This window comes from Equus quagga, chromosome 9, assembly GCF_021613505.1.
Source record: "Equus quagga isolate Etosha38 chromosome 9, UCLA_HA_Equagga_1.0, whole genome shotgun sequence".
NCBI lineage: Eukaryota > Metazoa > Chordata > Mammalia > Perissodactyla > Equidae > Equus > Equus quagga.
Genome location: NC_060275.1, coordinates 9,105,331 through 9,127,187, shown reverse-complemented (window position 1 = coordinate 9,127,187; position 21,857 = coordinate 9,105,331). Strand labels below are relative to the sequence as shown.

At 38.8% G+C, this 21,857-nt stretch overlaps 1 protein-coding gene across 1 annotated transcript in view; it reads left to right on the top strand.

Annotated features, from left to right (window-relative positions):
• The first annotated feature begins 4,956 nt into the window (after positions 1 to 4,956).
• DOK6 (docking protein 6) overlaps positions 4,957 to 21,857 on the top strand; it is a 400,855-nt gene continuing 383,954 nt past the window's right edge. Inside the window, exon 1 of the mRNA XM_046672318.1 lies at positions 4,957 to 5,275. Coding sequence (XP_046528274.1) covers positions 5,210 to 5,275 — 66 coding nt within the window. The 5' untranslated portion in view covers positions 4,957 to 5,209. The remainder of the gene's footprint in view (positions 5,276 to 21,857) is intronic.

Below are 21,857 nucleotides of genomic sequence, written 5' to 3'. Positions count from 1 at the left end.
TTCCATTGTGGATCTTGTTCTCAAACTGTAGACCTTGGAATCTAAAGAGACAAGTAACCTGCCTCCCACAATTCCAACATGCAATGGTGAGACAAGCACAGTACAACCACTATACATGTTCCTTTTCAAAAAAAACCATAAAGTCATATAGAATCAAGGATCCATAATCATGAAATGCAAATGGGAAAATGTTGGAAGTTCCTGGATTAGTTTTCAAAGTCAAGGAATATGTCTCCTTGATTCTTGGCTCTTCCCTCTAGGCTTTTGGGTCCTCTCTCTAAGATCTCTTTACTTTTTCATGAAAGCTAGCATGTTTTTTCTTTTGTAGCTGAGCTGTTCTCTCAGCCTGCTTCCTGCCAATAGAATATTGGGAGTCCCAGTGCCTCTCCTCATTCTGGATTGTCTTTATCTGATACTGCTTCTGCCTATATACCTCTTTGATGAACTTTGTGAGTTTCCCATGAATCTCTTTACTCTATTAGATAAAGATACAGTGAAGTGTGTGATTGTACAAAAAACATTTGGCTTTATCTTTAGATCAAATTTTCATAGCAGTGCCCAAGACAAGATCTTTGTTCAGAAGCCATTTCTTAATTTTGGCATTATTGTGGTTTGAAGAGGCTGAGAATATTCAAAACCATCAGTTCTTGGCTACTTTTTAAAAGGTTTAATGGTTCTTCCCTCAATTTATCTCTTTCCTCTCTCATTTTACTAGTAGTAAGAAGAGATAGGCTGCACCACCAACACTTTGCCTGGAAATCTTCTTATCTAGATGACATGGTTTTTTAAGCACTTTTCCTAGTTTCTACACAGCTTCAGGAAACAGTATTGCTAAGTTCCCTGCCACGGCATAACCTGAACACTCCTTCCTCCAATTTCCAATAATATTTTCATCACTTTAAGATCTCACTCATAGTGTTCTCAATCTCCAAAATTTTGCAAACAGTGTGTGCAAGTAACTCTAAGCTTTCACTAACACTCTACTCAAGGCCGCTGATGGATTCCAAAGCCATTCCCAAATTTTTGGTTTTTGTTAAGGCAGCACTTTACTTCCACATATCAAAATCTATTTTAGTTATTCATAACACATTACCCCAAAAGTTAGCAGATGGAAACAACAAACCTTTGTTACCTTACAGCTTCTGTTATTTAGGAACAACTAGTAGTAGCTAAGATGGCTGGTTCTGGCTCATGATCTCTCTCAAAGTATTAGACAGGGTGTAGTCATCTAAAGGCTTGACTGGGGAGGATCCATTTCTGAGTTTACTCACATGGCTATTGGGAAACCTCAGAACATCTACCTCTGAGCTCACTTACATGGGCCTCTCCACAGGATTGCTTCATATTGTGGCAGCTGGCTTCACCCAGAGCAAGCAATCCAATAGAGATCACCCGAGATAAAAGCCACAGTCTTTTTGTAACCTAATCTGGGAAGCACACTCCTTCCCTTTTACCATTCTATTCACTAGAAGTCAGTCAAAAAGTGCAGCCCACACTCAGAAGGAGGAAGTATGTGGGACATCATACCAAGAGGTGGGGATCTTCGTGGCCCAGTTTAGAGAGTGTCTACCATGGTGATAAAAGTGTGAATAGTATGCAATTTTTTAGTGCGTTAGAAAAACATAAATAGGAGCACATGTATGTCTTTCCTTATGTCATAAAGCAACAATGGAAGGATTGAATCAAATCCAATAAAAGTTATTTCCTAAAAAGGAGGTAGAAAACAGAGAGGAAGGGACAGAAATCAGAGATATAGCCTTCAATGTGCCTTGTTTGATAGGTTTGACTTTGGAAACTTGTAAATATTTAACATAATGAAAACCTTAAAAGAAAAGAAGAAATCCTTAAATATGGAATTTGTCAACATTAATTTGACTTGGAAATATTTGTAAAAACTGAGAACTTTTCTCTTTTAAAATATATTTCTAAAATAAGTATTTCATTTCTCTGTAACTGAAAAGCTTAGAACCAGTAGCAAAAATAACACCCTAGTAACCAGATTATGGGACCTGAATTTCATTTCTCATTAAAACTAACAAAGGTTCCTAAGAGAAATAATGGCTCCAGGTCTGGAGTTGGAAATGTGTAAGATGAGCCTGGGATATCTTGTGATTGATCACAACGAAGCTGTTAAGGTCCATGGGTACCTGATAAAAACAGAGAAAAATGTCAACTGAAGCAGCAACTTCTGGTGAAGGATGTGGAAATTCACACACCAAAGAGAATAATGACTTTGATGGTTTGAAATACATCACATATACAAACCTCCATTTTTGATGATATTCCAAAGGAAGTAGGGTGTCCTTTTGTGTTTGCAAGAACCCATTCAATATTTCTGAAAATGGTTGATGAAGAAGAATCAAACATATTTCCTGCCTTTCTTATAAGGAATTTATTTCAGGGCAATCCTGTAGTTGGCAAAGGAAAGTTTTGTTTTGTTTTGTAAGGAAATAGCCTATAAATTCAGAGATAAAATCAAATTTGAAAATCACAACTTTGCAATACCTAATGAAACAGTATATCTATGCAAGGATCGTTGGTGGCTGCAAAAACCATTAAGTGGAATATTGCTGGAGGATTTTATAATGTATGTTGGGCTGACAACACTCCATCCCTCTAGTCAGTGAGACAGTCAGACATTTTGTTCCTTTTGGTGTGATTCAGTAGGATATACACAGCACCTCACATCAATTATTCTTGAAAAAAATGTGCTCACATTTCTAAGTCACATTACCAGTTAATAGGAAGTTTGAGGTTTAGGTAACAAAATGATGCACAAGGATACAATCAACGAAATCCAAAACTGGGAAAATTTACATGACAACCTAGTGTTTTCAAGCAGTAAACAAATAAACAGTATAAAAAAAGGGAGAGCATACTTGCTATAGACACACACCCAAATTCCTATATCACAAATTTAAGAGTCAAAAGTAACTATAGGGGAATATTTAAATCATATTACGGCATTATAGAGACCTACCTAGGCATATGAGCAAAGGCATAATCATTCTGTAATCATTTAAAGCCAGAGTTACCAACCATCCCTGATCCATAGGTTAGCACTGAGATTGTTGCTGAGACAAACTTAATCCCTGACTTCATACACCTTAGAATTGATTTGTGGAAACAAATTATTATATAAATGATGGTGGAAGTTAGTGGTCATGGAAATTATTGTAGACACAAAACCAATCTTGAAATTGTGGCTTTGAAATTGAATGTCTTTGAACCACAGTTTCCTCATCTAGTAAATGGCAAGTATCCTTCACTTAACATATGGTGCAAAGAAGACTGAATGAAATAGTGTATTTAAAGCTTCTGCAAAGCTAAAAGAGTCTTCACATAAAGAAAAGAAATAACAGCCATATAGTGAATGAACTAGTAACAAATGAAAGGAATGGACAGCACGCCCCAGGTGTTTGGAGGAGGGGAACCACACCAAGTTAATAGGGAGTTTATGTAAGTTTCCTGGTAAGGTCAGAGCTTGAGGTCGTTCTGGAGTGACAGCCTAAGTTTCTCGCCATGTGATGCCCTAGCATCAGGTACTCTGTATGGTTGATCGTCCAAACAAATGTTTGCCACATAAGTGAATGAATAGGAGTAGTGTGCTGCTAAGGCAAGTTAGAGCTTCCATTGGGTTATACAGGTTCTAGATGGAGACTCTTGCTAACGATGGGACGAAAGTCATCCTTGGAGTGTCCATTTAGTTAATGTGAGGGGCATGCTACTTAGTCCTTCAAGTTTTTATAGTTTTTTCCCCCCAATCAAGTAGTTTCCTTTCTCTCAATACTATTACGTTCCCAAAGAAATTTTAACTGATAACACGGAAAAAGACTACTCACTAAAATAAGCAGAAATAAACACCATCTTTTATACTTTTATTAAATATAGACTGTAAATAAAGGAGTCACAGAAAAATTTCAATCTTTTTATATATGTTTTTTAGTTAGAAACATCCTTAGTTACTAGGTACAAAATATTCTTGCCTATAGCAAAAATCTATATAGTGCCTCTAACCAAAATTTAAAACTCCGTATTTTTCTCTGAACCTTACAAAAATAATTTTTAAATTAAAAATTTTTTTTACAATAGAGAATACCCTACTTTTAAATGTCATGCGTTCCTATATTAGGGGACAAAGTTCTTCATTGTTTTGTTTTATAAGTTGAACATTTCAATAAATCATTTGCATCCACCAGTAATAGCTATGGTCTCCACTTCCCCTAGAAGATTAAAAGCCACGAGCCACTTTTAGCTATAGTTAACTAAAACGCATGTATAAATCAGTCCACTCTGGTCCTCGCTGCTGCTACCGGCGAGGACGTCGGCGACCGGCTGCCTCGCCTGATTGCTCCAGTCTCTTCAGCAGCAGAGGGATTAGACACATGCGCACGATTGGTCTCTTTGTGTGCACCAGGAAGGGCTTGGCGTCGATTTACACTTCCTAACGGGGCAAAGACCTGGAACGCGAGCGTGTGCTTAGGAATAAAAATGCACTGTAAACAGGGCCATTGAAATAAACAATTGTCTCGCTCCCGTTTGCCTTCTTCCTTGGAGCATCCCCAGCGCCCTTTCCCCGGTGTCCAGTTTGGGAGTGGAGATTAAGAGCCCCAGAATGAGGAGCCGTGTCCTCAGCAATCCCGCACCCTGGGAAGCGTTGCGGGCAGAGGGAGCCGGGTGGGAGCTGGACCCAGGGCGCGGGGGGCGGGAGGAGCTCCCCGCCCGAGTCGCGAGTGAGATGGAGCGCGTCTTGCGAGCATCTTCGAGCCCAACCACCCCGTGGGCCGGGGGGAGGGAGCCGGGCGGGCGACTCGGCCCGCCCCCCCCCCCGCCCCTCCCCCGCGCCGGGAGCCGCGCCGGTGCGCTCCGGCCAGCTGTGCGCCGCGAGTGAGGCGCCAGCCCGTGGGTGCTGCCGGGGGCGGCGGCGCGGAGGGGGCGCCCGCAGCTGGCGGCGGCGCTGGCCGCGGCGCTAGCTCGCGGCTGGGGGCGAAGGTGAGGACCGGAACGCGGAGGGCGGGCGCTGCTCGCGGCGCCGGGCCGCGTTCCTCGTCCGCGGCCGCCCTGCCACCCAGCCCGCGTCCCCGCCGGCGGGAGCTCGGGGGCACCGGGCGGCGGCGCGGCTGCTGGCGGCGGCTGGCTGGATGCGAGACCTGCGCGGACCCGGCGGCGGACGGCGGCTCTCGACTCGGGGAAGCCGAACGCTCCGGCCATGGCCTCCAACTTTAACGACATAGTCAAGCAGGGCTACGTGAAAATCCGCAGCAGGAAGCTGGGGGTGAGTTGCTCGCTCGGCTTTCTCCTTCCCCTGCGCCCGTTTGGCGCGGCTGGCTGTTGGGGATGGGGGGCGGGGAGAGGTGACCGCGCGGGGACAGGGGCGAAGAGGGACCCGGCCCTCCCGCAGACAGCCCGCTTGTTGCTTGGCCGGGCTGGGAGCCCGCACCTGCCTCGGGGGGCTCTGCAGACCGGGCTGAGGGCTCCGGGAGCGCCTCGGTCCCCATCCTCATATGCGCGGTGCTGGTTTGGACCCAGACTGAGAAGTCCTGGAGACGAAACGGATTGTCAGTTCCAAGATGAATGTGCCCCGGCGGGGGGGTCTCTATACAGTGCAGCCCACAATGGTCTGTTCTCTAAAGTGTGCGCCTTTTGGGGAGAACTGCTCTGTGTGCAGACGCTCCTGTGTGTGTGTTTAGAATCACCATTTTCTGGTCCCCGCTTCCCAAGCCCATTTCGAAATTCTCTCTGGATGCCCAACCAGCGCCGCACATCCCCGCCGGCGACGGCCAGTGAGTTTAATGCTCCCGGAAGAGTTGCCCCCTGACAGGCTCCTTGGCCCTGGGTACGCCGGGACAGGTGTACCTGCGCCCGTGTGCAGGCAGGTGTGTGTTCAGGGCCGCTGACACGGGAGCGTTCGCAACAACAAAGTTTATGGAGACCTTTTCATAGTTCTTTCTTGAAAGATGCTCTGCCTGACTTGGCAAACAGTGTAGACCCCCAGGGGTTCAAAACTTCTCCAGTGACCAGAGGAGGAGGTAAGAGGGGCGCGTTGACTGTCGTAGAGGACCTGGGATGTGGACAGGAGAGGGCAGGAGAGGAGGGGCGGGCACCTGGGCCGACAGCTGCCCAGACTTGGCTTACGTGGGGGGACCGTCAGAGTGACGGGCAGGAGGTCACCGGGGAGCACGCGATGGGAGGTGGGCACCCAGACTGACCAGGGCGGGCCGGTCCAGAGCAGAAAGAAAACTTGATGTGAGGGCGAAAGTGCCCGTTGTTTGGATTCCCTGGATGTTTCTCTACCTCGCTGTTCTCAAAGTTCCAGTTCTGCGAAGCTCCAGAATCCTGGGGGCAAAGCGGCCTCGAACAAGAACATTCCCTGCTGAATGGATGAATACCACAACTTGGAGAGGGGAAGAGAAGAAGGGAGAACTTCGTTAATTTTCTCATTTTGGAAAAGAAAGAAACAGAAAGAAATTAAGTGCTAAATATATTGTTAGAAAATTGAACTAAGGTAGGGCGCAGCCCCTAAAGAGGAGGGATCACCACGCGCCGAGTCGCTTAGGAAGGAGTTGGTGGACGCGTGTTGGGGGCAAGAGGCAGACTTGCCTTTTTGTGCTGCCTCTGCTGGGTTTCACGTTCAAGACGCAGGCTGTACCCCAGGGACGCAAGGGGCCCGTTCTGGAACTTCGGCAGATCTGTAAAAGCGGGGAGTACAGAACTGGGTGGCATCAAACTCCCCTCCCCCCAGTCTGGCGCCTCGGTTCGCTGCTGCGCGCCCCACCCGGGCAAGAGGGAGCGGGCCCCGGGTGCAGACCCTCCGCCAGGTTGCAGGAGCTGCTCTTGGGTGGAAGAATGCGCCTCATTCTTTTCCAGGGAGATAAGGAAGAATCCACGTGAAAAGCTGCAATTGTCCAGGAAGCTGATGGCTTCTCGCAGCCGGGACGCAGTGCTCAAATCTGTCACCCGCACAGTCATCTGCCGAGAAAGGAGGTGCGGAGCTGGAGCTGGAGGGGAGAACCATTTCAGGAACTTGACCTTTGAAGCCCCTTGCTCTCCCACAGGGTGCTTGCTCATCTTCATCGTTCTCGGTCTTCCGTCTTCTTGAAATCTCAATTGTGTCTTACATCTCAGACAGTATAAGCTAATGGATGATTTCAGTCCCCGGGGGAGGTATGTGTCTGCTTCCACAGAGTCATCGTGAATGTGAAAATCAGATAAGGAATCTAACACTGAAACACCCACCCCTTGCCCACTTGGCCCTGGAGGCTATGGGATTCCTCCCCATCCGAGCTTTCCAGGATTGCATACAATAAAAACTGAATATGCAACCTAATTATAAGATAGGATCCCAGGAAAGAGCAGTGAATGCTTCTTAGGTAACTATGGCGTTAATGGCCTTTGAACTGTCCTCTTAGAACGCCATTCCCCCTCAAGATGTGTGCAAATGTGTAATTACATTTCCAAAGTCCCTTTCTGTACTCCCTGTTTACAGCTGTGCCTTCGTAAAGGACAGCCTTCCTAGGAAACAGTATAAGCGTGTTTCTATACAGATTAATTGCTTTTGTCTTCCATTTCTATTTGAGAAATGTGAACTTCGGAGTATTGAAATAATTTTGCTTTGTTTTAATTTTAAATCAAAATATTAAACTGAATTAACCTTGACTATTTTGGAGAATATTGTTTATTTAAAAGAACTTTAGAGACTTTTCTATTCAGAATATTCTAGTATTCAGAACGGTGACTTCGAATGGTGAAACTTTGCACACGTGGTTCTGTGAAGCTTACTAAGTTAAGTGGGTCCCCTAAGATAGTGGAACTCTAAGCAAATATTGTGTGGCTTAAAAACAGAAATGTATCGTTATACCCAAAATCATAGAAATAGGAATTATCTAAACATTAATATTTCTTTTTCATAGTTAATAACCATATTCCTAATATTATGGACTCAGAACTATGAACTTTTCCCAAAAAATAATATTTTTAACTCAGAGGATACATAATGGTTCTTTTATGGTTTATGTTCAAAACTAAATTTCAAAATAAAAATAGTTATAATTAAAAATATCCACCGATATTGGATTTATTATGGACAGAACTCATGCTTTCAAAAACCAAATTTTATAATATTCTAAGGGGAGAAAAAAAGCTGTAGGTATGAGGCTGGCTGTATCAGAGATTATTATGACGTGAAAATGTCTTTTGAGATGAAATGTTCTAATGTCCCCTTTACTCCTCACACATTAGTGCTTATTATTACGCTGAATGAGGGCAGAAAAGCATTTCTTGCCCTCTAGGCTGTGGGGCAGCCCTTCCAGAAGAGCTTCCTGAGGGGAGCAGTTGAAAGGGCCCTGGCCCTGTGCCTCCCCACCGCCTCTAGTGCTACCTGTTGAGGTTAGTTCCTTAGCCAACTATTCAGGGCAAGTAGTAAGTGTTACACATTTTTTTGAATGTATGCTTTGGAATTTATCTTGACGACTTAGTCAGTTTTTCTTCTATTTAGGAAAATAATTTTGAGAAAAAATGGAACCATTTTGCTGAATTTTACTCATGTCCTTTAAAAATATGTTTATTAAATCATTATGTTTTTAAAGGTATTATTAAAAGTATATTGACATGACTCTTATAAAGAGTCATTTCTTTAAATTCTGTATTAACTTTATAATATACCACTGTTTCTATGACTATATTATTTTCCTTTTGTAGGATTTAAAAGCTCTTACAATAATTTAGTTCCTCTAACCATCTTATCTGTTGCATGATTGGTATTATAATTCACAAGGTACCATGGTGGCTAGTATTTTGTTTAAAGAAAAAGTCACTTAAAAATACTAATAAAAATAAAGCAAATGCATGTTGGTCAATATTATCTCTTAGCTTTGAGCACCTGTTTTCTTACCTCTGATGAGTTAAATTTAGTCAGCAAGGCATATATTGCAAAATGTCCAGCCTATTCTTGGTTTGCAGATAAACTAAGAACTCAGTCACCGAGACCATTAATAACTTTATACCTGGCTTATTGACTCAGTAATATAGCAAAAGTAAATATAGCATTATGGAGTGATACGTCATCATCATCACCATCATTGTACAAATTCCAGATTGCCACAGTTTGGCTAATTCTAGACTCAACCCTCACATCATTGTTTTCAAGGAATTCTGTTCAAATACATCAGTGTGAATATTCACAGACACATAGTACACAGACAAATGGTATTTTACATAATTTTTTTCTATTTCTTACTCAATGTCAGGTAGTTGTATGTGTGGGTATCAAAGAAATGTCTCAGGATAGGCTGGTATTACCCATTCAACAAATGACAAAATGAACATGGAACATCTACTGTTTATCACATGGTACACACTGTGTGTGTGTGTGTGTGTGTGTGTGCGCGTGCGTGAATATTCCAGAGTCGTGTTGTATTAATTCAGGGTTATTAACAGTAAATACTTCCTACATCACCTAATGTACTCATAGTAAATTAGGCCAATAATAGTCACTTTGCCCCAACCTGGCTGTAAGGGAAGCAGGGCATCGTAGAGGAAGACATTTGGAGTATTTGATGAGCACCAACTTTATGAGCTGAACATCTGTTCAGGAGTTCCTCTTTTGCATAGTCTCTATTTGTTTTAGCAACATGTTGTTGCTTCATCTACCTCTTGTCCTCCCTCCCTCCTTGATTAAAACCTCAAGACACCTCCATTCCTGGCTTGATAATTATTGATCTCCTTCCTATAAACTCTAAGTTTTTCTCTTGTTTCTCAAACAGCTTTCCTCTGATGATGAAAGCGAATAGTTTTTCATGAGAGATGTTTATGAAAATTTACCCCTTTATAGAAGCTCATTCATTAATATAATTGGGAATTCTGTGTGTGCAATTGCATATTTTTTGGTAGATTAGAGTATTTTAAAATTTCTCTGGTCTCCCAAATCTCTAGAAATTATTTTGTGAAGAGAGATTATATTTTGTATGACATGTGTTAGCAGTTTGGCAAGAATTAGATGCAATAAATATGTTTAAGATAAAATGTATAAGTAACTTAATAATTTTGATGATTCAGAAGTTCAAAAGAATTTCTTTCAGGATTACTACTTTAGATAGGAATTCTCAATCTATAGATTGAACATGTGGAAGTTGTATTGGGTGTGCTCATATCTTTACTCATTCTAGAATATTGTGTATCCTGGGCATTGGTTTCTGAAATGGAGCCGTTATATCCATGGTTATTTATCATTTATCTCTTTCTCATTAAAAATGGATTTAGAATGTATGCAAATTCTAATTATTTGAGCTATTTTTATTTTAGATTTTTATTCATGGTGACTATTATGTATGATAACATTGTGTACATGCCACTTATTTCTGTATCTATACTTCTCTCTCTATATCTACAAAAATTACTGGTTCTTGCCATTTTAGAAAAAGGTCATTTATACCTTCTATCCAATCTCTATCTATTAATTTATTTGCAACTGTATGGTTGTGCGTATGACATTTCAGGTATTCTTAGAACCTCTATTATCTACATAAGTGGGATTTTTTTCCCTTTTTTAAAAATCCCTATGTGTGCATATGGGCATGCCTGATGTTCTTTGAATTTTTCAGAACTTAAAGCCAAAAACAAAGAAAATAAAAGTAAGCCTAACTGTAAAAGCCAAACCCAGACATTTTGCTGGATTTTGATATTAAATGATTATGCCTTTGCAATACCTGGGGGAAGCAGATAAATCCGGGGTGAGAAAGAATAGTTCACATCTCACTTTTTATCTTGATAGATTTACACATGACTGCTGGCAAGGTGAACCTTAAAAGATGGCGTTCCCTCAGATAAGAAAGATTGTACTAGTATTTAGGGAAATTTTTCAAATGACTGAAATAAATTGTGAGTAGGGTAATGATACAGTGGTTAAATATCTCTGTAAGGTTTACGTTCCCAATTTCCTTAAATGTCTTTCAAAAGTGCTCAGTGATAGTTGATATTGTGGATAAGTCTAAAACAACATGAAGGAAATAGTTTAATATGAAGTCTGTAGATTTGAAATTGTCATTTTGGAGGTATTTTTCTTGTAGTGTGTTGTTCTGTTTGGATCGTAATAAGTTTTGTGAACACTGTTGAGTGGACTGCTAGGCATTTGTATCTTTGGTCTGTCTCTATTTACATCCACTTCATTTTAGAAACCGTGGAAGATAAAAAGCAAGCAATACAAACAAAATAAAAATTACCTGTTTTCCCATCATCTACAGATGATCTCTAGACTTTGTAAATTTCGAAGTGCTTGTTTTACAGAAAAAGTGATTTTTGTCAAATGAGACTAATTAAAAGAGAGGATACTATAATTTCTTTACCCTTAGTTTTATTGCTTTTGCCTCACTTTCCTCACAGTATTTTCTTTTTCCTTCAAGCTCTGGTAACTTTGTCCAGAGAGCCCAAGAATTCTGGGTAGAGAACATTTTCATTAACTTTCTGCATAAATCTCCATTAGCTTTATTTTAAGATACAGAGCAGGATTATCCTATGAGTAATTCATTTTTATATTGTAACAAAATTCCTTAGTGAGAATATTGCACCTCTCAGTCACATTGGATGGAATATGAAATGATATTTTGTTATTAGAAGAGAACAGAAATTCATTTAATAAAGAAAACTATTGTTTTCGTTTGAAATTAATGGTGGTTGTAATCTTTGAACATATGGAAAATATTTATCCTGATACTTGACTGAATTCATTGTAGAAATCTTGGCTAATCTTTTGGCTTAAAGTAAAATGACTGGGAGGGCAAACACATTGAAATTTAATTTGGGACTTCATAATAGTAACTTAATCACGTTGCATTGTGGTGTGCCGTGAGTTTTACAGCTTATAAAGAATTTTCACATATATTTTCTTATGTAATTCTCCCAGCATGCTTTTGAAAGTATATTTAATTTTACCCCTATTTTATACGTAAACTAAAATATGAAAGAAGTAAAATGGATCAGCCATGGTTATAGAAACAAAGATGGGGTTTGCATATATGACTGTGTATACTGAAATCTAGGTTTTATAACTTCAAGTTCAGTGTTATACCTACTATGCAACGGCTTCTACCTTGCAGTGTATAGTCAGGTAGCTATTGTATATATATGCATATACTATATATACATATACATGCACACACACAGCTATGTGTACTATTCAAAGTAAATGTGTTTTCTTTAATTGGCAACGTAGTGTAAAGCTAATATTATCGTTCACTTCACTCAACTCTAAGCCATTCATATTGCAGATAAAAGTGCTGTTGGCCAGTGGGAGATAGGAAAATGGGTGATGGTGGTCAGAAGGTACAAACTTCCAGTTATAAGATAACTAAGTTCTGGGGGTTTAATGTACAGCATGGTGACTATAGTGAACAATAGTGTATTGTATATTTGAAAGTTGCTAAGAGAGTAGATATGAAAAGTTCTCATTGCAAGAAGAAAAATGTTACTGTGGGGTGATGGATTTTAACTTACTGTGGTAATCATTTCACAATATATACATATATCAAGTCATTATGTTGTACTCCTAATACTTATACAATGTGATATGCCAGCTATATTTCAATAAAACTGGACAAAAGTACTATTTAGTGAAAGGATTTATGCCACAATAAGGAGGTATGATACAGATAGTTCTCCAGGTCACTTTGAATGGACATGATTTCATTTTCATTGTACCATCTAAAAACCAGAGAATCTCGCCTTTTAAGAAAGGAGAACAGCTTGAAAATTCTTCAGACAGTGTCTAGGTAGAATTTAAAACATTTTGGAAATATTTAAATCTCTTTATTTTAGCATTAGCTTTATTTATGAAAAATCACCTTTGATTTAAGGTGGTTATAGAAAAGATTATGTTTGAATTAACTTAATGCAAAGTGAGGTCATTTAAAGAAAAACACGGTGAAAAATAGTACGTATTTACTAGGACCTGACAGATCAAAAGGTGGTGTGTGGTGATATCGTCATGCAGAAGATGTATGACAGTGTTACCCAGAGGCCTGGACACTGGGCAGTGCTGAACTATACCATGACCTCTGCCTGAGAGACTGGCTTGTTTGTTTATTTGTTGTGTTGCTTGATGCTTTTATGGGGCAGGAATTGAAATATATGTACTTAAATGCTGTTCTTTTTTTTTCTTAGTTCTCTTATTTTTTTAAATTGGCTATATGCCACTCTCTTATTTATACATAAATTTTTATGTAAGATATATTACATGTGTAAACATGTAAAGTTGCTTTTCTCCTCATGATTTTTTTCTTTGTAAATATTAAATTGCTTTTCTCTGACCACTCACTCTTCCTCAAAGTCTGTGTGTGTGTATATATACATATACATGTATGCATGCAGACATGTATAATATGATATATATGTTATACATTAAATGTACTATGCATGCATTTCCAAATGGCATTTTAGTATTCACATGCACTGAATTGTTGTGCTTCCTAACCATATAATAGGACCACCTTACCCCTTAGGAGAAGAAAATGTTTGTAAAAATCTCTTAATGGCATGCAAGCAAAGTTTTTATTGTATAAATTGTTACATGTTCACATTATTCTTAATTTGGAAAACGTATTTGATATTAGTCTAAAATTGAAATTTAGTGTATCTTTCAAAAACTGTAACTTTTAAAGGGTGGCAACCAATTAGAATTCTATATTTTATCTCTGTTTACATAACTCTAGTAAAATTTCTCACTATTCAAGAAAAAGATTAAAGCATATTTTTAATATATTTGCACTTGTTTTGAAAAATCTACCCTTTCATTTAACTTAAGGGAAATAGATAGGACTACGTTTCCTAAATGCTCTAAGGGCCGTGGAGCTTTGCTGTAGAAAGTATCCATGTCATTTTACTGATGCTTGTGGAGACTTTGGAATCTTTAAGTATTAGCTATGTAAGTCTTCCAATCGAAAGTGCATCTAGTGCGAAATCATCATGTTGAGTTAACTATAAGATACCCAATTCATGTGTAAGTATGAAATATGCGCTTCCATACATTTAAAACATGACACCTGTTTAAAATTCTGAAGGCTACTTAATACACATACTGTTGCTTCCTGAAACTTTGCGTAATTGTCTACATTACTTAGCCTTCTATTTAAAAAAATGGTTCTCAACCATGACTGCATATTGGCATCCCCCACAGAGCTTGGCCTTTTCCTCACTGAACTGGTCTGGCTGCATTTTGAGCATGGATATGCTTTTAAAGATCCCAAGGGTTTTTAAATGTGATGCCAGGGTTGATAATTGTTGCCATACCATTAGGATTTGGGGGAAAATAAAGAAAATATGTGACATGTTAGACTACTGTAACCTACTAAAAATACTTTTGTTAGTGCTAAGACTTCTGAATTGGCATTCCTGAAATATAAAGTTAGTTTTGTAATAAATCAGTCATATAACACTAATTTGCTGATAATCTATAATGGTTTATAATGTGAACACAGAAAGAATAAAGTAAAAATTTCTTTGAGGACAGAAATTTACTTTTAAATGTGATGAATGTAACTTTCCTAATGACTCTGGATTATTCTTTCTGTCGGCTCTCTTGACACCCGGCTGGTACTTCTACCAGCAATATGGCCACTCCTGAAAGACTTCCTTCTTCTAATTTGTGTATTCTAATCTAAGTAAGTAGAATACCATGGCTGTTTAAATTGTACTTAATTTAAGACTCAGTAAGTTCTGAATGATGCTGTAATGGTTTTCATTATTGGAGATTTAATGCTTCAGACTTTATTAAAGAAGAAAAATCTGTGGCTGAGAGTCTATTTTGTGTTCTTCAAAGGTCTGGGTTTACGGCTATGCCAGGCAGTTGCTACAGTGCAACACCTCATTCCTGGTGTCTAAGAGGGTTCTTTTGTTCTTTGTTTCTTACTTCAGGAGATAGGGCATGGATGGATGGGTGAGGGGAGAGAGAATTGAGGCAACAAATGGCAAGTACTTATTGAGTCTACGTAGATAGTATGAACTGTTGTGGTTTACATAGAAAGTGACCACCAAGCTGAGAAATCATGAATAAAGAAGGCTTTGCTAAGATTTCCATGCAGAAGAAATAGCAAACCTAAATAATAATGTATGTCTGGATGGGTGTAGAGTGTTGAGTTGAAGACCCAGAATAAAGGGGTTTGTAGTGTTCTAAGAACCCAGGAAGTCACTTATACATTTTACAAGAATTAAATGTTCATTCTCAAATTAGCAATATCCCTGAATCTTGGGTTTGTAGAATGGATTGTGATGAAGTAGGACTCTTGAAAAGGAGACCAACTAGTGGTGGGTTTTAATATCCCGGAAAGGCACCAGGGAATTCTAGCGGCTCGCCGTGATTGAGAATCACTGGCGTAGAATGATTTTTTCCCAGCACTGGGAAGAAACAAGTCTTCTACCTATTATTTGCATTGAGAAGTCAGCTGTCAGGCTTATTGTTGCCTTTTGAAAATAATTAGGCTTCTTTCCTCTGGCTGCTTTTAATGTTCTCTTTTCTGGTTTTTGGCAGTTTTGCTATGATACGTGTAAATTAATTTTCATTCCATTAATTATTCTTGGGTCTATAGTGCATCTTGATTCTATGGCTTGATATCTTTCTTCAGTTCTGAAAAATTAGCTACTATTACTGCTTCTGTCCATTCTTTCCCTCTTCCTTACTCATGAGTTAGATAATTTCTACCATATTTCCTGTGTCTCTATGCTTTTTCTCCCCTCCATCTTTTTCTCTTTCACAGATTCAGGATGGATATTTTCTTCTGACATTCCTTCCAGTTCACTAATCTCCTATTCAGCTATGAATGATCTACTGTTAAACCGATTCATTGTTATCAATTTTCTTTTCCAGGTCTAGAATTTTCATCTGATACTATATATTAGAATTTCCTAAAAAAATAAATTCTCATTTTTGTGTTTGGTAGGCTTCAATGCCTTCAAACAGATGATTTTTGTATTTGCCAAGCATTTCTAATCATCAGCATGTAGGCTGTCCTGAATTACGTGGTGTACCACTAAGAGGAATGGAACATTCTCAGCTAGTTGAATTTTATAGTGATTTCCTTGTGGGGAGCTGGAGGCTGTGTGGTCCTCCAGAACCGCACTGAGAACCAAGAGGGTTAGCTGTAGCTCCTCCCTAGCTGTGAGAACCCTCTTGTAGTAGTCTTTGTCTTAGAATGCTTTCAAACAGGTTATCTACCTCCATAGTAGAACTAGGGTTTGTGATAATGAAGTTGAAGAAAAATGAAGGTATCTGAGCCATAGGACTAAGCACAAGTGTTGCAAGTAGTGTGTGTGGGTCTTACCTTCCTTTGTATAAAAATGGGGGAAATGAGGCAAGAATCAGTTATAAGCCTACTCTAGCTTTTGACTTAATGAACAAGGCCAAATGGTTCTATTCCTAAAAGCAATGGTCTTAACCCTGGAGGCACGTTACCATCAAAGGGGAGGGTTTTTGAGTTTTTCTGGTTGTTTTGTTTGTTTTGGTAAATAGCAATGACAAGATCCCTTCCCAGAGATTCTTATGTAGTTGATCTCTGGACAATAGAATTGCTTGTTTTTTGGTTTTAATCTATGCAAGTTATTCTAGAATAACTGAAGTAGGTTTCATCAGAAAAAATTTCAAAGTAGGTTGTGACTACATATTACCTCCTGAACTAGGATGAATAGGTTATAATGTGCCTCCATAAGTAGCTGAACAAACTAACAATATGACTCAGATATGCGTCATTTATTTTTTCACCCAACATTTGAATCTCCTTCTAAATGTTTGGAGAGTACTCCCACATTATTGATATTATGAATGCTGAAGATATCAAATAATGCCTCACATCATAGAAGATGAAATGCCAAAAGTATTCTTTCCTCATCTTCCTTGCTTCTAGGGCATGAGAAATGAGCTGGGCATTACCAATTACATAGCCAGAATTTGAGTTAGTGACAAAAGAGGCAACCCACTGGAGGGATCTTCATGGGAGATGACAGGGTAGTCTTTTCTACTCGATCAATTTATTGATGCACACATAGAAGCAATGCAAACTGTTGTACCTACTGTCCAAAGGCAATGGCCTCGTCAAGAAACTTTAATATTTCAGGGATCACCTATGGTCGCTTAGTCTTGAACCTAGATCCCCAGCCCTCTATTTCTAATTTGAAGTAATGAAAAATTTAATAAATTTCTTTCTGTCTAAATCAGCCAGTCTCAGCTTCTATTAAAACTAATAGCAACTAATACATCTGATGGATAAAATGGCATTATTGGAAGTGATCCAACTAAATTTTAGAAGTAATATACTAAAATAATTTTTAGAGTAATGAATATTAAATAGTCATCCTTAATAATATGTAGGCACTAGAATTCATTTTCTATTGTAGTCACACCTAGCTTGGACATTGATAGCATCATTAGTGAATTATTCTGTTCACTCATGGAGAAGTGTAGGAGCTTTGATGGAAGCAAACATTCAGACCATAAAATTAAGAAAACATTTATTTTAAAAGAAGGGCCCACATAAATATTCCCAATGAGTTTCTGATAAAGGTGCAAAAACAATTCAATGAAGAAAGGCTACCTTTTCGACAAATGTTGCTGGAACATCCATAGGCAAAATAAATGAAACTCAACGTAAATCTCACACCTTGTAACTCAAAATAGAAAATAGATTTAAATGTAAAAAGTAAAACTATAAAATTTCTAACAAAACATATAAGAAAAATTTTTGGGAACTAGGACTAGGCAGAGGATTCTTAAATTTGACATCAAAAGTATTATCTATAAAAGGAAAAACTGACAAATTAACCTCATCAAAATTAAAAGCTTTTGCTCTGTGAAAGAAGCTGGTGAGAGGATAAAAAAATGGCTCTAGACTGAGAGAAAATGTTTACAACCTACGTATCTCTCACAAAGGACTAATAAAAAAAACTTAAAATTCTACAGTAAAATTAAAAAACAACAACAATTCAATTAGAAAATGGGCAAAAGACATGAACCGACACTTCACAAAGGTTGATCTGCAGATGGCAGATAATCACATGAACAGATGTTCAATATTATTAGTCATTAGGGAGATGCAAATTAAAACCACCATGAGATGTCACTACACACCTATTGGAAAGGCTAAAATAAAAAACAGTGACACCACCAAATGCTGGCAAGAAGGCAGAAAACCTGGATCACTCATACATTGCTGTTGGGAATGTGAAATGGTTCAGACGCTCTTGAAGACAATTTGGCAGTTTCTTAAATGAACTAATTATGCAACTGCCATGTGACCCATCAGATTCACTCCTGAGCTTTTATCCCAGAGAAATGAAAACTTATGTTCACACACAGACATATACATGAATCTTCATAGCAGCTTCATTTGAAATATTCCCAAACGGAAAACAAACCAGATGTCCATCATTGGGTAAATGGTATAACACACTGTAGTGAATCTATATCATGTAAGACTGCTTAGCAGTAGAAAGACTGAACTGCTGACAAACACACAAGGATGAATTGCAAGAGAATTATGCTGAGTGAGTGAAAAAACCAATCCCCACAGGTTATAAAGTGTGATTTTATTTGTATAACATTCTTGAGATACAAAATTATGTAAGTGAAGAGTAGATTAGTAGTAGCCAGAGGCTATGGGCAGAGAAGAGGGAGTGGAGTCAGTGTGTGGTTGTGGCGAGAAAGGGACAATATGAGGGATCCTTGGGGTGAAGGAAATGTTCTGTCTCTTGACTGTATTAATGTTGATGGCCTGGTTGTAATATTGGATTATATTTTATTAGATGTTCCCACAGGGGAAAACCAAATGAAGAGTATGCAGGGTCCCTCTGTGTTATTTCTTACAGTGGCATGTGGAACTACAGTTATCTCAAAATACAAAGGTTTAATTAAACAATATGAGAGGCATCAAAATGTAGCCGCATTTTACAAACATATAAGTGATCTTTTGAGGCACAGTTATAGTAGGAGTGGTTTAGAAAAATGGAAAGAGCACAATCTAGAATCAGTCAGCCCAATTTAATTGGTTACTCTGCCAATTATAATTGTGTAAGGTATGGGAAATTTCAAATATCCCAGAGCCTCACTTTTCTTATTTGTAAAACAGGGATCAGAATACTGACCTCATTATGTTTTGTTAACATTAAGTGAATATCTTCTACAAGATCTCAAACAGTGCTTGGTCTATGAGGCTCAAAACTCTCGAAAGATAGAGCTTGTTGACAGAAACTGCAAGCTTCCTGGGACAGCCCATTAAAAACGAACACACATCTTTGCAGATGTGAACTGGGCTGCCAGGAGCAAAGAAAGCCTATTCTGAGTAATGCCGTGGTGAACATGGGAGTGCAGATATTTCTATGAGATCCTGATTTTAATTCCTTTAGATAAATACCTAGAAATGGGATCACTGGATCATATGCTAGTTCTATTTTTAATTTTTTCAGGAACCTCCATACTGTTTTCCATAGTGGCTGCACCAATTTACATTCCCACCAACAGTGTATGTGGGTTCCCTTTTCTCCACACTCTCTCCAACATTTGTTATCTCTTGTCTTTTTGATGATGGCCATTCTAACAGGTGTGAGATGACATCTCATTGTGGTTTTGATTTGCGTTTCCCTGATGATTGGTGATGTTGAGCACTTTTTCATGTATCTGTTGGCCATTTGTATGTCTTCTTTGGAAAACAGTCTAAGTCCTCTGCCCATTTTTTTTTTTTTTTTTAAGATTTTATTTGTTTTCCTTTTTCTCCCCAAAGCCCCCCGGTACATAATGGCATGTTCTTAGTTGTGGGTCCTTCTAGTTGTGGCATGTGGGACGCTGCCTCAGCGTGGTTTGATGAGCAGTGCCATGTCCGCGCCCAGGATTCGAACTGACGAAACACTGGGCCGCCTGCAGCGGAGCGCGCGAACTTAACCACTCGGCCACGGGGCCAGCCCTCTTCTGCCCATTTTTTAATTGTGTTGTTATGTTTTCTGCTGTGGAGTTGTATGAGTTCTTTATGTATTTTGGATATTAACCCCTTATCAGATACATGTTTTGCAAATATTTTCTCCCATTTCGTAGGTTGCCCTTTCATTTTATTGATGGTTTCCTTTGCTGTGCGGAAGCTTTTTAGTTTGAAGTAGTCTTCCTCTCTCTTTGAATTGTGAAAAATATAGTTGATCATTTTGCAGTTGCAATTTAGTGTTCTCTGTGAAATGAGGTTTATATAAGCTACATTGCCCACAAGACACCTTTATTACCAGGAGCCAAGTGGCTTGAACACTCCATTGACTCCAGAAACAAACAGCAGTGCAAAATTTTTCTGCCTTTGATCTTGAGCTCTAAATGAGCCACCTTGTCCAAATGCTAGAAAACGTCATTACTTAGAAGAAGATAAAGTTCAACAGCACTTCAATGAAATTTCGTCTTGTATCTCCAGTAAAAGATCACTTGGCTACATTCCCATCCAAAAAGTGTCATTAGCCATTTTAATACTCAAGGTGATACCTAGTTACAGCTCCATTTTAAATGATAATAAACCTGCCCAGCATACAAAATAAAGTCCCAAATAAAGCATCTAAGAAGTTTCAGTTATTATGCTCTCTGCCGACAGGTTAATTTCAGTACCTGAATAGAAAGTGAAGGGGGAATGATAAAATTACTTTAAAACAAAACAGGATCACAGGAGCTGGCCCAGGGGCCAAGTGGTTAAAGTTCCACATGCTCCACCTTCATGGGTTCTGATCCTGGGTGCGGACCTACCCTGCTCATCAGCCATGCTGTGGAGGCATCCCGCATACCAAGTAGGGGAAGAGTGGCACAGATGTTAGCTCAGGGCCAGTCTTCCTCACAAAAATACAAAACAACAAAAAACAAAACAAAAAAACCAGCATCACAACACCTGAAGCATTTGGACATCCGTCATGGTCTAGGGTGCAGAATCAATGCCGAAGGAAATAATTGTTTTGCTATGAACTTAGAATCTGTAACGTATTTGATATATTTTTTCAATTAAAAAATCAAGGGTATATTAATATATAATATTTTAACTAAGGATATAGTAACATGAAATATATCAAAGATAAGCAGTAAAAAGAAGCACAAGAAAAATTGGCATTAATACCTGTGAGTCCAGTATGTGCCCTGCACAGAGGGATACAGTGATGAGCAGGACCCAGTGCCAGACAAGTCCAGCCTGGCAGAAAAGAGGTGGTCAATACATCTTTGCTAAATTGTTAAATAAGTTTATATTCAGAACTGTGCCACCATGGTTTTGATTGACATGTACAGCAGTATGGGCACTACCTTCCTGGAGACACTCTGTCATTTCCCCTTCACTGTTAGCTTCAGCAGTATCAATTGAATTGCAATATAAAGGCTGTAATTGGAAATATATCAGCCAGAAAATGTCTTACATCTTACCTAAAAGATGCTATTCAGTGCTTCATTTTTGCACAATATATTTTTTAACTTTACCTAAAAACATTTTCTGAAAATTCTTTGAGAAAGCACTAAAATTTAGCTTCCTTAAGAACACACCATGCAACAACAAAAAACCCAAAAGTGCTTTTAGTTTTTTTGGAGGGAATAAGTTTTGGTTTAAAGGCTGCCTAAATTAAAAAAAAAATTAAGCTCTATAGCATTATCTTTAGATATATTTTGCATATTGTGACATTTTGTTTCAGTTACTGTTTAGACTATTCTTTATGTATATATTCATTTTTAATATTGATTGTGAAATCTTAAATAGTATAGGATTAGAAGCTGTGATAACTGTTTTCTAGCAAGAAGAATTTTCCATTAAGAATCATACCAACAACTTGTATTTTTATATTATTTTACAGTTTAAAACATATAGTTCCCCTTTAAAATGGGCCGC